The sequence below is a fragment of the Crinia signifera genome, chromosome 8 (assembly GCF_055691185.1).
Source record: "Crinia signifera chromosome 8, ASM5569118v1, whole genome shotgun sequence".
Lineage (NCBI taxonomy): Eukaryota > Metazoa > Chordata > Amphibia > Anura > Myobatrachidae > Crinia > Crinia signifera.
In genome coordinates this window covers 107,595,168-107,611,429 of record NC_139224.1, presented here as the reverse complement: position 1 = coordinate 107,611,429, position 16,262 = coordinate 107,595,168, and the positions used below count along the sequence as shown (strand labels likewise).

The 16,262-nt window shown below is 52.4% G+C and overlaps 3 protein-coding genes and 1 pseudogene across 4 annotated transcripts in view; 1 reads left to right on the top strand and 3 right to left on the bottom strand.

Moving 5' to 3' along the window:
- Nucleotides 1–520: 520 nt before the first annotated feature.
- LOC146026351 (uncharacterized) lies at nt 521–2,449 on the bottom strand. Its single transcript, XM_083156951.1, has one exon. The coding sequence runs from the start codon at nt 1,502–1,504 to the stop codon at nt 521–523; it is 984 nt and encodes a 327-aa protein (XP_083013077.1). The 5' UTR covers nt 1,505–2,449.
- A 3,973-nt stretch (nt 2,450–6,422) lies between these two features.
- Nucleotides 6,423–7,853, bottom strand: LOC146026350 (uncharacterized). Its single transcript, XM_083156950.1, has one exon. The coding sequence runs from the start codon at nt 7,851–7,853 to the stop codon at nt 6,423–6,425; it is 1,431 nt and encodes a 476-aa protein (XP_083013076.1).
- Nucleotides 7,854–11,374: 3,521 nt separating this feature from the next.
- LOC146029961 (U2 spliceosomal RNA) lies at nt 11,375–11,485 on the bottom strand (annotated as a pseudogene).
- A 789-nt stretch (nt 11,486–12,274) lies between these two features.
- Nucleotides 12,275–16,262, top strand: part of SLC35A3 (solute carrier family 35 member A3) — a 50,500-nt gene continuing 46,512 nt past the window's right edge. The window contains exon 1 of one of the 2 annotated variants that reach the window (XM_083156949.1): nt 12,275–12,422. Coding sequence is in view for 1 of the 2 variants with exons in the window: in XM_083156948.1 (XP_083013074.1) it covers nt 12,373–12,402 (30 nt within the window). In the remaining variant the exon portion in view is untranslated. The remainder of the gene's footprint in view (nt 12,423–16,262) is intronic. The other variant, XM_083156948.1, reaches the window with a different exon arrangement.

The following is a 16,262-nucleotide window of genomic DNA, read 5'->3' as shown; positions in this document are numbered from 1 at the left end:
GGACGTGATGTCCAACTTCGCAGAGTTGCAGGTGCTTCGTCCATCCCCTTCGATCGGGCAGTTGAAGTCTCCAGCCATCACTACAGCCCTGGTGGTGGCGAGCTGGGTCCGCAGGGTCTGGAATAATTCCAAACGCTCATTCTTGATAGGTGAAGCGTACACGCAGATAAGCCTGATGGGCTCACCTGCCCAGGAGCCGTCTACGACAATAAGTCTGCCGCAGACAAGCTCCTGAACAGAATCCAGCGTGAAGAGGCTCCCCCTGATCAGAATGGCTACCCCTGCAGACTTACACTCACCTCCACCGGACCAGTAGGACGGGCCATGGGACCACTGCCGGGCCAGGTGCTTGTAGGACCTGGAGAAAGAGAGAGAGCATTCCTGCAACATGTATACATCACATTTCTGAAAGTCAAGGAAAGTAAAAACAGACTGTCTCCTAGCCTTATCCTTAATGCTCCTCACATTAATGGTAAGAATATTAAAAGCTACCATCTGTTAAGAGAAAGGGCGGGTTAGGTTACGATACGTTTACGTTACCACTCCCATCAGGGGGCGCAGCGTCCGGCTCTGCAGCTGGATCTCCTTCATGGGTTGGTTCCGTAATGCCAAGCAGCTGGTCGATGTCGCTGTCGCAGACGAGTTCAGTCGCCCCAAACTCGTCGTAACATTCCACCAAGGCCGCCATCTCCTCCTCGAGGGAGGGGGCGGGCTGGGGTGGTTCCACCAACTCAACTGCTGCCTTTTTGGAAGTTTCCGGGTCGGCAGCGGGGCTCTCCAACACCTTCCTCTTCCGTCTCAGCGTAGTCGGACCTGCAGGGGCAAGGGGTGGAAACTCCTCCTCGGAGAGGGGAGGGGCAGAGGGGGTGGAGGGAAGAGGGGTGGGTTGGGCAAGGGGTCGGGAGGGTGAGGGAGGGGGGTGAGCAGCAGTGGAGGGGGGTGCTGTCACAGAGGGAGGTAGGGGAGGAGGGGTGGGGATGACAGGGGAGGGTTTCTTACCACCTTGTTTCTGCGGCTTCGGCTTTGGCTGCTTCTGTACCGGCTGGGGAGGCACCATGGGGGTAACTCCCTTCACTGCTGCGGCGTAGGACCTCGCTCTGTCAGGGCATGCCTTGTAGAGGTGGTCTCCTTTGCCGCACAGGTTGCAGACGAGCTTCGTGGGGCAGTCCTTTGTCTCGTGGCCGGCCACGTGACAGAACTTGCATGCCGAGACCTTGCACTCTCTTCCCACGTGGTCTTTCCCACTGCACTTTCGACAGGTGCGTGGTTGATCCGCGTAGTAGATGAGTCCAGCGGTTCCCCCCAGGGAGAAGCACTGTTTGAGGTGCTTGACTCCGTCTGGGCACGAAGTGTCCTTGTGGAGCCTGACCACCACCGACCACTTTCCGTCCCAGAGCCCGTTGCTCAGCAGGACCCTTGTGGGGTCCCTGATGACCGTGCAGGATCTGCTCAGGAACGTGACGATGTCTTTGGCAGGCACATGTGGACTTCGCATTGAAACCATCAACCGCCTCTCCTCTCTTTGAATAGGGCAGTTGCCCACAAAGCGAGAGAGAGGGGAATCAGGCTTCGCCGCTTTCACCGCCTCCCAATACCTCTTGCAGATGGCAATGGTGGCGAAGGTGACGTAAAAGATCCCCTTGATGAAGGTCTGGGTGCTGAGGACTTCGGGGGCCGAGAATCCTTGGGTCCAGGACCATCATCTTGCCGAATTGCACCAGCGAAAGGTCCGGCACCCGTCCGTCCACCTCCTTCAGCTTCATCACCACGGTTTGCCTCATCCAGGGTTCCAGGGCTGGGGTAGCCTTAGAGCCATCCCTGGCGGGCACCGCTGGTGGTGTCCCTGAAGGGGGGCAGGAGCTGGGGCCGGCCACATTTGCTGGGGTTTCGGCCGGGGACTTGCCCTTCTTCCCGGCGAGGGGGGCTGGAGCGGAGGCTGTGGCCATCCTTCCGGCTTCTCGGGGCAAAAGGGTCTTTTCCGGGACCCCGGCAGGAGGGGAAGGAGGAAATCTCTTCAGAGGGCAGAGCAACACAAGTCTAACCCTCCAAGGTGGCTAGAGAGCGATGCACGGCTTCAGAGGGCAGAGCAAAGCAAGTCTAACCCTCCACGGAGGCTGGGGAGCGTTGCAGAGCTTCGGAGGGCAGAGCAGAAAGTCTGACCCTCGGCGGCGGCTCCGGAGCGGTGGAGGCTTCAGAGGGCAGAGCAGAAAAGTCTGACCCTCCTAGGCAGCTCAGGAGTGCTGCAAGGCTTCGAGAGGGCAGAGCAAACAAGTCTGCCTCTCCCAGGTGGCTAGGGTGCGTTGATCTCCCTCCTCAGGCGAAATCCTCTTCTCCTCGCAGTCGGGGGCGGAGCTTCTTCCTCGGCGTCGAGAGGCGGAGGGGTCGGCAGTCGCTTCGGAGGGCAGAGCAGAGCAAGTCTGACCCTCAGTCTTCTCCGGCTTCTCCCTCTTCAGCGATGTCTTCTCCTCCTCGCAGTCTCGACGTCTTCGCTCAATTCGCTCCTCTCGGCCTGGCAGCGGTAGCCCTGAGAAGGACCGTTGTCGGTCCAAGAAACAAGGAGCAGAGCTGCCTCTCAGAATAAACTGATAAGAACAGATTTTTTGATTGAAAAGGCAAATCTTTATTGTACATAAAGAAAGCAAAAAACAGACGGTAACATTTAGGCATATATACTGTGTCGCAGCACAGCCAAAACACAGCACACATGCAAGACTGTATAGTACATTTCATGAAATACAGCATAAGAAATCAAATACCGTAAGACATGTTATGCACTATGCATTCTAACCTTAAACAATCATTGACTATGGATAAGACTATGGGTGGAGGGGAGGGGGGTGAGGGAGGGGGAGTCACATTGCCCGAAGCTTTATTGACCAGACAGACACATATAAGGGGAGGGCAATAAATAGACAGGACATCAATAAAACAACAGACATCGTGAAATGGGGGAGTGGGGCCACGTCACAGTTCTTATCACTCAGTTCAATGGGGAAAGGGCCAGAAGAAGGGGGGGTTAGTCCTCTTCTTCCTCAGGGCTATCCCGGATGGAGTAGTCTCTGAGCAGGCTGTGGATCAGCCTGCGGCAGTCCTGCACGGACATCCTCTCCCTCCTCAAAATGAGGCGATTCCTGGCAAACCACACAGCGTCCTTAAAACAGTTTATAAGGCGCCAGGCCTCCTGGGTCGCCCCAACAGTGTGTGTGCCGGGGAACAGTCCATAAAGCACCGAATGGTACGATAGGTGGCTCCTGGGCACACAGTCCTTAAACTCAGTCTCTAGGGCATCCAGCAGCAACTGGGCATAGGTGCAGTCCCAGAAGAGGTGCATAGATGTTTCCTCGCGAACGAGGCACCAGGGACAATGTCTGTACCTACACAAGTTTCGGGAGTGCATGAATGACCGGTGAGGCAAACCCCCCTGGATGGCCATCCATGACAGGTCTTTATGTCTATTACTCAGTCTCTTGGATGCCACGTACTCCCAGACAAACTTAACAGTTGCCGCCGGGAGCCCTGGGATCGATTCCATAGTGTCTTTGGCTCTGATGAGCTTGTGGACAGTTTTTGGCTTCCACAAGTCGGGTTTCAATCCCTCCAGTTGGTGTTCCCTCACAAACTTGGACACGTCCAGGTAAAACCACGGAGTGGTCCAGTTGTAAGGGATGGAGCTGTCCCACTTGTCCCATTTAAGGGTCCTCCACAAAGGCAGGAGGAAGAAGCGGGACATGGAGTTCCCTGCAGAGCCGGCACAATTTTCAATCAAAGTTCTGCGGATGCAAGTACATACAAAGAAGGCTCTCAGCATAGTTGGAATGTCTGGAATGCCTTTGCCACCTTTGAGGGGATCCTTGTACATAATGCTCCGCTTCACTCTGTCCATTTTGGAGCCCCAGATGAAGTGGAAAGTGGCCCGGGTAATGGCCTTGCAGACCGCAGTGGGCGGCGGCCAGGCCTGGGCTGTGTACTGCAGGACGGGAAGAATCTCGTTCCGCAGCACAAGGGCTTTCCCTTCGATGGAAAGGTCTCTGAGGCTCCACAGTCCAATTTTCTGTCTTACTGTTGCAAGTTTCTCATCCCAGCACTTCCGGGCGGCTCCATCATCACCGAACCAGACCCCCAGAATTTTGATGAGGTCCGGTTTGACGGTAAATGGGAAAGGAGCCGAGGACGACAGGTGCCACTTTCCGAAGAGCATGGCCTCTGACTTCCCGCAGTTGACTTTTGCCCCCGAAGCACGGCCGAAGTCCTCACAGGTCTGGACGAGTGCTGCCACCGAGCGTTGATCCGCGCAGAAGACAGTGACATCGTCCATGTACAGCGAGCACTTGGCCACTGGGTGGTCTGGACCTGGTGCGGTGATCCCTCTAATCTCTGGATTCTGTCTGATGGATAGGGCCAGGAGCTCTATAACACAAACAAAAAGAAGAGGTGAAAGAGGGCAGCCTTGTCTGACCCCAGAGAGGACAGGGAAGGGGTCAGTCTTCCAGCCGTTCACCAACACCGTGCTGTGGATATCAAGGTACATAAGGTTAACATACGAACAAAACAATTCACCAAGACCAAATTTTCGCAGCACCTTACCCATCAGCTCATGAGAGACACGGTCAAAGGCCTTTTCCTGATCAAGACTGATCAGGGCCGTGCGCACATTACGATCTTTCACGTAATGGACCGTGTCCCTGAGGAGGGCAAGGCTGTCTGCGATCCTGCGGCCAGGTATACCACAGGTCTGATCCGGATGAACAATCTGTCCGATGACAGCCTTCAGCCTATTGGCCAGTACCTTGGCGAGGATCTTGTAGTCCACGTTCAGAAGGGAGATGGGCCTCCAATTTTTCAGCTCACATCTCTCCCCCTTCCGCTTATACAAGATCGTGATCATCCCTTCCCTCAGCGAAGGAGGCATTTTTCCCTCCACCACCATCTCCTCATACAGCTCGAGCAGGTCCGGGCCGATTAGATCCCACAGCGCTACATAGAGCTCAGCTGGGAGACCATCGTTACCTGGAGTCCTGCCTTGCCTAAAGGATTTGGTGGCAGAGAATACCTCCTCCAGCGTCAGGGGAGCGTCCAGCGCCGATCTGCCTGCAGGATCAATAGGGTTAGTGATACCTGACAGGAACTTGTCGGCCATGTCGTTGTCAGTCGTCTTAGGGGAGTAGAGGTCGCTGTAGTAGTCGCGGACGACCTTCATCACGCCCTCCTTCCCCTGTCTGGGAATGCCATTCTCATCTCGCAGCTCGGTCAGGGGCGTGTGGCCAGAGTGGAGTTTCCTGAAAAAGAAAGAAGAGCACTTCTCACCCTTCTCCAGATTCTCCACCTTGGAACGGAAGACGATACGTCTGGACTCCTCCTCAAAGTGCCTTTTCAGGCTCTTTTTGGCCTCATCCAGGTCGTCCTTCACGTCCCAGCCGCACCGATGGAGGTCCACCAGGGACTGGAGCTCACGCTGCAGATTTCTGAGGTTCCTCTTACGGTCGCATGCCTGGATACGCCCTTTGACCTGAAAGAAACTGCGGATGTTAGATTTGGCATATTCCCACCAGTCAGACATGCAGTCAAAATAACATTTGTCATTTTTCCATGTGATGTAGGCATCCTTAAGTTCAGCCAATACCTCCTCCTTTTCCAGCAGTGCACAGTTCAACTTCCAGGAGCCTGGGCCAGATGGAAAACCATGGCCCAGGATACCTTGGAAGAGAATGGCCCTGTGGTCAGAGAAGAAGCAGGGAACCATAGAATGCCTAACCTGCTGCACTGCCCGGGAGGTGAACACGAAGTCAATGCGGGAACGCACAGAGCCATCGGGGCGGCTCCACGTGAAATTCACGGAGCCTCCCCCCATGGAGCCCACAGCGTCCCGCAGTGACGCTTCGGCCACCATTTCCCGGAGCAGATTGGACGTAATGTCCAGCTTCGCAGAGTTGCAGGTGCTTCGTCCATCCCCTTCGATCGGGCAGTTGAAGTCTCCAGCCATCACTACAGCCCTGGTGGTGGCGAGCTGGGTCCGCAGGGTCTGGAATAATTCCAAACGCTCATTCTTGATAGGTGAAGCGTACACGCAGATAAGCCTGATAGGCTCACCTGCCCAGGAGCCGTCTACGACAAGTAACCTGCCGCAGACAAGCTCCTGAACAGAATCCAGCGTGAAGAGGCTCCCCCTGATCAGAATAGCTACCCCTGCAGACTTACACTCACCTCCACCGGACCAGTAGGACGGGCCATGGGACCACTGCCGGGCCAGGTGCTTGTATGACCTGGAGAAAGGGAGAGAGCATTCCTGCAACATGTAAACATCACATTTCTGATAGTCAAGGAAAGTAAAAACAGACTGTCTCCTAGCCTTATCCTTAATGCTCCTCACATTAATGGTAAGAATATTAAAAGCTACCATCTGTTAAGAGAAAGGGCAGGTTAGGTTACGATACGTTTACGTTACCACTCCCATCAGGGGGCGCAGCGTCCGGCTCTGCAGCTGGATCTCCTTCCTGGGTTGGTTCCGTAATGCCAAGCAGCTGGTCGATGTCGCTGTCGCAGACGAGTTCAGTCGCCCCAAACTCGTCGTAACATTCCACCAAGGCCGCCATCTCCTCCTCGAGGGAGGGGGGGGGCTGGGGTGGTTCCACCAACTCAACTGCTGCCTTTTTGGAAGTTTCCGGGTCGGCAGCTGGGCTCTCCAACACCTTCCTCTTCCGTCTCAGCGTAGTCGGACCTGCAGGGGCAAGGGGTGGAAACTCCTCCTCGGAGAGGGGAGGGGCAGAGGGGGTGGAGGGAAGAGGGGTGGGTTGGGCAAGAGGTCGGGAGGGTGAGGGAGGGGGGTGAGCAGCAGTGGAGGGGGGTGCTGTCACAGAGGGAGGTAGGGGAGGAGGGGTGGGGATGACAGGGGCAGGGGAGGGTTTCTTACCACCTTGTTTCTGCGGCTTTGGCTTTGGCTGCTTCTGTACCGGCTGGGGAGGCACCATGGGGGTAGCTCCCTTCACTGCTGCGGCGTAGGACCTCGCTCTGTCAGGGCATGCCTTGTAGAGGTGGTCTCCTTTGCCGCACAGGTTGCAGACGAGCTTCGTGGGGCAGTCCTTTGTCTCGTGGCCGGCCACGTGACAGAACTTGCATGCCGAGACCTTGCACTCTCTTCCCACGTGGTCTTTCCCACTGCACTTTCGACAGGTGCGTGGTTGATCCGCGTAGTAGATGAGTCCAGCGGTTCCCCACAGGGAGAAGCACTGTTTGAGGTGCTTGACTCCGTCTGGGCACGAAGTGTCCTTGTGGAGCCTGACCACCACCGACCACTTTACGTCCCAGAGCCCGTTGCTCAGCAGGACCCTTGTGGGGTCCCTGATGACCGTGCAGGATCTGTTCAGGAATGTGACGATGTCTTTGGCAGGCACATGTGGACTTCGCATTGAAACCGTCACCCGCCTCTCCTCCCTTTGAATAGGGCAGTTGCCCACAAAGCGAGAGAGAGGGGAATCAGGCTTCGCCGCTTTCACCGCCTCCCAATACCTCTTGCAGATGGCAATGGTGGCGAAGGTGACATAAAAGATCCCCTTGATGAAGGTCTGGGTGCTGAGGACTTCGGGGGCCGAGAATCCTTGGTCCAGGACCATCATCTTGCCGAATTGCACCAGCGAAAGGTCCGGCACCTGTCCGTCCACCTCCTTCAGCTTCATCACCACGGTTTGCCTCATCCAGGGTTCCAGGGCTGGGGTAGCCTTGGAGCCATCCCTGGCGGGCACCACTGGTGGTGTCCCTGAAGGGGGGCAGGAGCTGGGGCCGGCCACATTTGCTGGGGTTTCGGTTGGGGACTTGCCCTTCTTCCCGGCGAGGGGGGCTGGAGCGGAGGCTGTGGCCATCCTTCCGGCTTCTCGGGGCAAAAGGGTCTTTTCCGGGACCCCGGCAGGAGGGGAAGGAGGAGATCTCTTCAGAGGGCAGAGCAACACAAGTCTAACCCTCCAAGGTGGCTAGAGAGCGATGCACGGCTTCAGAGGGCAGAGCAAAGCAAGTCTAACCCTCCACGGAGGCTGGGGAGCGTTGCAGAGCTTCGGAGGGCAGAGCAGAAAGTCTGACCCTCGGCGGCGGCTCCGGAGCGGTGGAGGCTTCAGAGGGCAGAGCAGAAAAGTCTGACCCTCCTAGGCAGCTCGGGAGTGCTGCAAGGCTTCGAGAGGGCAGAGCAAACAAGTCTGCCTCTTCCAGGTGGCTAGGGTGCGTTGTCTCCCTCCTCAGGTGAAATCCTCTTCTCCTCGCAGTCGGGGGCGGAGCTTCTTCCTCGGCGTCGAGAGGCGGAGGGGTCGGCAGTCGCTTCGGAGGGCAGAGCAGAGCAAGTCTGACCCTCAGTCTTCTCCGGCTTCTCCCTCTTCAGCGATGTCTTCTCCTCCTCGCAGTCTCGACGTCTTCGCTCAATTCGCTCTTCTCGGCCTGGCAGCGGTAGCCCTGAGAAGGACCGTTGTCGGTCCAAGAAACAAGGAGCAGAGCTGCCTCTCAGAATGAACTGATAAGAACAGATTTTTGATTGAAAAAGCAGGTCTTTATTGTACATAAAGAATGCAAAAAACAGACGATAACAAATATCACACATATACCGTGTCGCAGCACAGCCAAAACACAGTACACATGCAGACAGTATAGTACATATTATAAAATACAGTACAAGATAAACTCACACTATAGACTATACTATGCACTATGCATTCTAACGGTAACATTTACACAACAGTATACAAGACTATGGGTGTGGAGGGTAGGGGGTGGGGGAGGAGGAATCACATGCCCGAAGCTTTATTGACCAGACAGACATATATAAGGGGAGGGCAATAAATAGAAATACATCAACAAAACAACAGACATTGTGAAGTGAGGGGGAAGGGGCCACGGTCCCAAAGTCTTATAAAACAGTCCAAACAAGGGGAAAGGACCAGAAGAAAAGGGGTTTAGTCCTCTTCTTCCTCAGGGCTATCCTGAATGGAATAGTCTCTGAGCAGGCTGTGAACCAGCCTGCGGCAGTCCTGAACGGACATTCTCTCCCTCCTCAATATGAGTCGATTTCTGGCAAACCACAAAGCGTCCTTAACACAGTTTATAAGGCGCCAGGCTTCCTGGGTCGCCCCATACGTGTGGGTGCCCGGGAATAGTCCATACAATACCGAAAGGTATGAAAGACAGTTCCTGGGCACGGAGTCCTTGAATTCAGTCTCTAGGGCATCCAACAACAACTGTGCGTAGGTGCAGTCCCAGAAGATGTGCATGGAGGTTTCTTCATGCACAAAGCACCAGGGACAATGTCTATACCTACACAAGTTTCGGGAGTGCATGAATGACCGGTGAGGCAAGCCCCCCTGAATGGCCATCCATGACAAGTCTTTGTGTCTATTTGTGAGCCTTTTGGAGGCCACATACTCCCAGACAAACTTGGCAGTTGCTGAAGGGAGCCCTGAAATCGGTTCCATGACGTCTTTGGCTCTGATGAGCTTGTGGACAGTTTTAGGTTTCCACAAGTCAGGTTTCAATCCCTCCAGTTGGTGCTCCCTCACAAACTTGGACACATCCAGGTAGAACCATGGAGTAGTCCAGTTGTAAGGGATGGAGCTGTCCCACTTGTCCCATTTAAGGGTCCTCCACATTGGTAGGAGGAAGAAGCGGGACATGGAGTTCCCCGCAGAGCCGGCACAATTGTCTATCAAAGTTCTGCGGATACAGTTACATGCAAAGAAGGCTCTCAGCATAGTTGGAATGTCTGGAATGCCTTTGCCACCTTTGAGGGGATCTTTGTACATAACAATCCGCTTGACTCTGTCCATTTTGGAGCCCCAGATGAAGTGGAACACAGCCCGTGTGATGGCCTTGCAGATCGCCGCCAGAGGTGGCCAGGCCTGGGCGGTGTACTGAAGAACAGGAAGAATCTCATTCCGCAGCACAAGTGTTTTCCCTTCGATGGTAAGGTCTCTGAGACTCCACAATCCAAGTTTTTGACGCATTGTCGCAAGTCTTTCATCCCAGCACTTCAGGGCCGCTCCATCTCCTCCGAACCAGACACCAAGGATCTTGATGAGGTCTGGCTTTACCGTGAATGGAAATGGAGTGGAGGACGACAGGTGCCACTTTCCGAAGAGCATAGCCTCTGACTTCCCAAGGTTGACCCTTGCTCCTGAAGCACGGCCGAAGTCTTCGCAGGTCTGGACGAGGGCCGTCACCGATCTCTGGTCTGCGCAGAACACAGTGACGTCGTCCATGTACAGCGAACACTTGGCCTCTGGGTGGTCTGGACCCGGTGCGGTGATCCCTCTGATCTCTTGATTTTGCCTGATGGATACAGCGAAGAGCTCTATAACACAAACAAAAAGAAGAGGTGAAAGAGGGCAGCCTTGTCTGACCCCAGACATAACCGAAAAGGGGTCAGTCTTCCAGCCGTTCACCAACACAGAGCTGTAAATGTCAAGGTACATCAGGTTAACATACGAACAGAATAGCTCACCAAGACCAAATTTACGCAGTACCTTGCCCATCAGCTCATGGGAGACACGGTCAAAGGCCTTTTCCTGATCAAGACTGATCAGGGCTGTGCACACATTACGGTCTTTCACGTAATGGACCGTGTCTCTGAGGAGGGCAAGGCTGTCTGCGATTCTGCGGCCGGGGATGGCGCAGGTTTGGTCTGGATGAACAATCTGCCCAATGACAGCCTTCAGCCGGTTGGCCAGTACCTTGGCGAGGATTTTGTAGTCCACGTTCAGAAGAGAGATGGGACGCCAATTTTTCAGGTCACATCTCTCCCCCTTACGCTTATACAAGATCGTGATCATTCCTTCCCTCAGCGAAGAAGGCATTTTGCCCTCCACCACCATCTCCTCGTACAGCTCGAGCAGGTCCGGGCCAATGAGATCCCACAGCGCAACATAAAGCTCTGCTGGGAGACCATCACTGCCCGGAGTCCTGCCCTGCCTAAAGGATTTAGCGGCAGAGAGCACCTCCTCCAACGCCAAGGGAGCATCCATGGCTGATTTACCTGCAGGATCAATAGTGTTAGTGATACCTGACAGGAACTTATCCGCCTCATCTGTGTCTGTAGTCTTAGGGGAGTAGAGGTCGCTGTAGTAGTCGCGAACGACCTTCATCACGCCCTCCTTCCCCTGTCTGGGGATGCCATTCTCATCACGCAGTTCTGTCAGGGGCGTATGGCCAGAGTGGAGTTTCCTGAAAAAGAAGGAAGAACACGTCTCACCCTTCTCCAGATTCTCCACCTTGGAACGGAAGACGATGCGTCTGGACTCCTCCTCAAAGTGCCTTTTCAGGCTCTTTTTGGTCTCGTCCAGGTCGTCCTTCACGTCCCAGCCGCACCGCTGGAGGTCCACCAGGGACTGGAGCTCACGCTGCAGTTTTCTGAGGTTCCTCTTACGGTCGCATGCCTGGATACGCCCTTTAGCCTGAAAGAAACTGCGGATGATAAGAACAGATACTACACTTGATCTTAGCCAAAAGGCCGAGAAGCGATGACTTAACGCAAGAGCTGTCCTTTGCTATAATTATCGCATATGTTACTGCAGTACATATGCGATAATTATAAATGCGAAGAGAGGCGGAGATACTTAGAGAATCTCCCCAATGTTTGCCATCACCTGTTTCACACAGGTTAATTGATAAGAAAGGCACTTCAGGACAGGTAATGGGAATCATAAATTAAGGAAAATTCCAGAAACCGAGCAATGTGTCCCTTCTGGAGAGGGTCATGTTGGGAGGTATGCAAAGCAACCAGCAACGCAGTTCATGCAAATCTCCCATTCCTTGGACAGGTTTTTCCACGTGTCTGTCCCAGCAGGTTAGTTTAGTTAAATATGGTATTTAAGGAAAAACCGGTCAGTTACTTACTAGTCTGATCCCTGATTTTACCTGTAGCTTTAGTTTATTTTATAACTTAAGTGCACTTATAATGTAGTTCTTCTGCCGCACATTATAAAGCTCCTGTAGAGCAATAGATACCATGTAACAAGTGCCCCTGCGGCATAGTGACCCTGCTGCGTGACCTGTGTTGTGCCTGAGGGGTATACGTTTAGGATCATGTAAAGCAGGATCTGCTCTGCTGCCGCATCCAGGTGATATTCTAACAGGAATCGTGAATCCTGTACGCCCATCAGCTGAGCCGTGACGAGCTGCGCCCTCGGCGTGCTACCGGCACACCCTCCCGCATCACACCTGAATACGCAATACCTCTACAGGATTCTTCTGTTTCACCCCCCGAACGGTCTAATGAAGGGAGGGTTATACTTATAGCATGGTGGGAGGGGTTACATGTTATGGGCGGGTCTTTCTCGGCGAAGACACAGTCTTTTCTGGGAGCACTGAGGAGAGGAGGCGGGGCCGGATCCCGGAAGTGTTGTGTGTATGTGTCAGGCTAAGCCAGGGCAGAGAGCTGTGAGTGTCCCAGCTACTGAGTGAGTACATGCTATGTGTGTGTATTGTGGTCATACTATGCCAGCGCTTTGTCATGTGTAGACAGTGCCAGCGTGTGTGCTGTGAGTGTGTTCCTCATCACGTCTGCCAGCCAGATATGCTCTCCAGGTTCTGATCTTGTCTCTCGTTTATAGTGTCCTATCACATTAGAATGGAAATTGAGATCAGGATATCTGCTTCTCTGATTGAGTGTCCTGATTGGTGTCACCCTTTTTAAATTTGCTACCTTGAGTATTATATACATGTACAGTATATGTGCAATATGCATGTGTAGATTCTTAGACCACTCCAGGGGGAAATGTACTAATCCTTGGAGAGCGATACAGTGAAGAGAGATAAAGTACCATCCAAACAGCTTATACTGTAGTTGCCATCTTACAGGCTGTGGGGTAGATTTATTAACTAACGATCAGGGGAATATGCGCTATCCCTGCCTTAGCGCTTCCCCTGATCTATCACACCTGCTGGCCTGGTACTTTATCGGCGGCAGTGTGGGGCAGGAGGCATAGCACAGCTACGATATTTCGTGCTGCGCTCCTGCCTGATTTATGAACGGTCAGCATCGCTGACCGTTCCGCCGCCTGCAGCTATCAACTTCGACAGCGGCAGGCGGCGATGCCCTATTCCTACAGCAGGGACAGCGCTGTCCCTGCTGCTGGCTCTGAGCTGCGCTGGGATCTTGCGTGAGTAGCTAAATCCCGCGCATGCGCAGTCCAGCTGGCCGGGGGGGAAGAAGACAGCACGTCAGTGTTAACTGACGCGCTGTCAGCTGGTGGGGACATCGCCGGAGGGGGGAGTTAGCGCACCCCCGCTTCGGCGGCAAGATCTTAGTAGATCTTGTCGGTGTCCCCTCCTGCTTTGCCTCGCTACTGAGGTGAAGCAGGAACTGTTATAGCGGCGCTCTTAGCACTGCTATAATAAATCCACCCCTGAATTTGAAAAATGTTAGGAGCTGATTGGTTTATAGATGAACTCTCTCCACGATATCACTCCTTAAGGCTTTGTACATTTGCCCCTGGGTGACTTGAGGTTGCTGAAATTGCATAAAATTATTGTTATAAACTATGAGCTGTGGCGATGGATCACAATGGTGATCTACTACACCAGTGGTTCCCAAACTGTGTGTCTAAAGGCCCCATACACTACAGCGATTTGGGCTGATGGGTCAGGCTGAGTAGTCATCGAAAATTAGATGTTTATGACATGCTATCGGGTCCGGTGTGCGGTCCCGTGAGCATCAGACCTTAGTCGGAACCCCCCACCCCACCCAGTGGCGGGGAACAGGGGGTTGTTTGCGATACATCACATGTGAAAGTACCGCTTGCGGTCCGGGAAGGTCCCTGACTGCTTTATTGGGGATTGGATGGCCATACACTGCAGTAGTGTATGGCTAGCTTTAAGAACCTGGGTGCCTATGGACACTTGCTAGGGTGCCTTGGGTTGGTGGTCTAGGACCAAGACAAACTGTTTATGCTCACAGTGGTAGGTAAGACCAGTGCTGATGGCTACCAATCATTAAAAAGTGTGGTCAGTTTTTTTTCAGTATTTTTTATCAATAAAAACTTTGACTAGGGGTGCCTTAAAAAAAATGCTGATACTCTAGACAGGGGGCCCTGTTTCAAGAAAGTTTAGGAACCACCGCACTATGCTATAAGTTCAATGCTATTTTTTGTAAGGGCCATAACCAAATGCAAAGTGGTGATTGATTAGCTATATATATTACAGTGTGTCTGTGGGCCTGATTCTGGTTCACTCGCAAAAGGATATTCTCTCTCTAATGGACAAAACCATGCTCACTGCAGGTGCGGCTGATGTAACATGTGTAGAGAGTTATGCCCGGTACACAGCAGGGTGACCCGCTCACGATCTTGCGGAGTGCACGACCCGCTCACGATGTGCATCGTGAGTGGGTTCCGGTTGCGACCCGCACCCGGGTGTATGGTCGTTTTCAGATCCTACCTGCTGCAGGAAGGATCTGAATAACGACCGACCCGCGGGGCTGTGCATCTGACCGGGATCTGATCAGAACAGGCAAAAAAGGGCACAATCTACATCAAGTCGGTCTGGATTGGATCTAGATTGATGGGATTGGGCCCTTGTCGTTCTTGTGTGTACCCTGCATTAGATTTGGGTGGGGTGTGTACTTTAAACTGATATCTATATTGCGGTGTAAAAATAAAGCAGAATCCGGTTTTATGTGTTCAAGGTTTTATGTACAGGCTGTTTTCAATGAGGCCAATGCTCAGTGTACATGCAATAATGTGTTTGCAATTGACCAATAAATGTAGACTCTGCATTTTATTTGTGTGCAGTTCCTGCTGGCTTTCGTTACCAGCCCTGTCACAAGTTTATTGAGTTTAAAAAACACTATCATTCACATTTTTCTTTTCTCATAACTGCAGTTTCTTTATAATTTGATGCAGGGTTGCTATGCACTAATAGCCTAATGCAGGTTTCCCAGAAATCTCCAGAAAGCGAATAAGCACAGATTGTGGTCCTCCTTATTATCAATAGGATCTATGAATTGACCCCTATGTTCCAAACTCCGAAAAGCCTCTGTGCAGCTCAGACTCCAGAAACTGACTGTGCACAGCTGATTTCCTGGAAGAGTCCATGAAAAACTCCCGAAAATTGCTGGGTCATACCCCTTTCAGACAGAAAAGTCTGAAAATCCCACACTGAAGAACCAATTACCGGGTTGAAAATTTCTACCCAGTAATTTGCTGAATAACACGGCTATTTCTTCTGTGTGAAAAAGTCAACCCCCGTCATAAATCCTGTGTCCTCGACCCTGGTCAATTCCATGGTCGGAGACACAAAATTTACGACACGGGTGTGCCCTTTCACACAGAAAAAGGACCCCTGTAAATTCACAAAATTACCGGGTGGAACTGCTTCACCCGGCAATTTTTGTTTTCTGTCTGAAAGGGGTATCAGTAACTAATACCCCTTTCAGAAAGAAAACGAAATTACTGGGTGAAGCAGTTCTACCCGGTAATTTTGTGAATAGCACGGGTCCTTTTTCTGTGTGAATGTGCACACCCCTGTCGTCAATCCTGTGTCTCCGACCCTGGAATTGACCAGGGTCGAGGACCCGGGCTTTATGACCCGTGTTTCACACAGAAGAAATACCTGTGTTATTCAGCAAATTACTGGGTAGAAATTTTCAACCCGATAATTTGTTCTTCTGTGTGAAGGGGGGTCAGGCTGCTCCCAGCAAAATGACACGGTATTTGAAATGTTGTGTATTTGCCGGGATTTTCAGACTTTTCTCTCTCAAAGGGGTATGACAGTGGTTGTCATTATTGCTGTCCCTGCAAGTTACACTTAGCGGTCTGTTTATTAAAATTACTTTTACTGAAAATAATGTGAAAAAAGGATGTTTCACACCCTTTTCCCTTTATTTTACTTTCACCTGAATGCATTTAAGGGATTTTGGAGCAGTTTTGCGCTCTATTTTTTTTTTAAACCAGATTGCATTTCCCATACTGTTATAACTGGTGAGCAATACAGTCTGTACACATAGTGAAGTGGTGTATCCTGTTGCTTACTACTGCTGTTTCTTCTGAGCAAATAAGCATAAACCGTGGTGAAACGCATGCAGAATTTACAGCACTTTCCCAGCACCCAGGACAGCTGCAAGATGTTGTGAGAGCCAGCTTTTTCAATAATATCTCTTTCACACCGCACCTCGGACCCAAATTATTGCAGGGTGGTTGACATGTCAACCTATGTCAAGGTGCGGTGTGAAAGCACCAAAGCTTATAACCGGAGTCGACCAACCATAAGAAAGGTCAAAATCGGGGTGCCCTCTGTATAAT

Excerpts from the sequence above, each read along its gene's own strand:
- LOC146026351 (XM_083156951.1), bottom strand. The coding sequence starts at position 1,504 with ATGGTTTCAATGCGAAGTCCACATGTGCCTGCCAAAGACATCGTCACG.
- LOC146026350 (XM_083156950.1), bottom strand. The coding sequence starts at position 7,853 with ATGGCCACAGCCTCCGCTCCAGCCCCCCTCGCCGGGAAGAAGGGCAAG.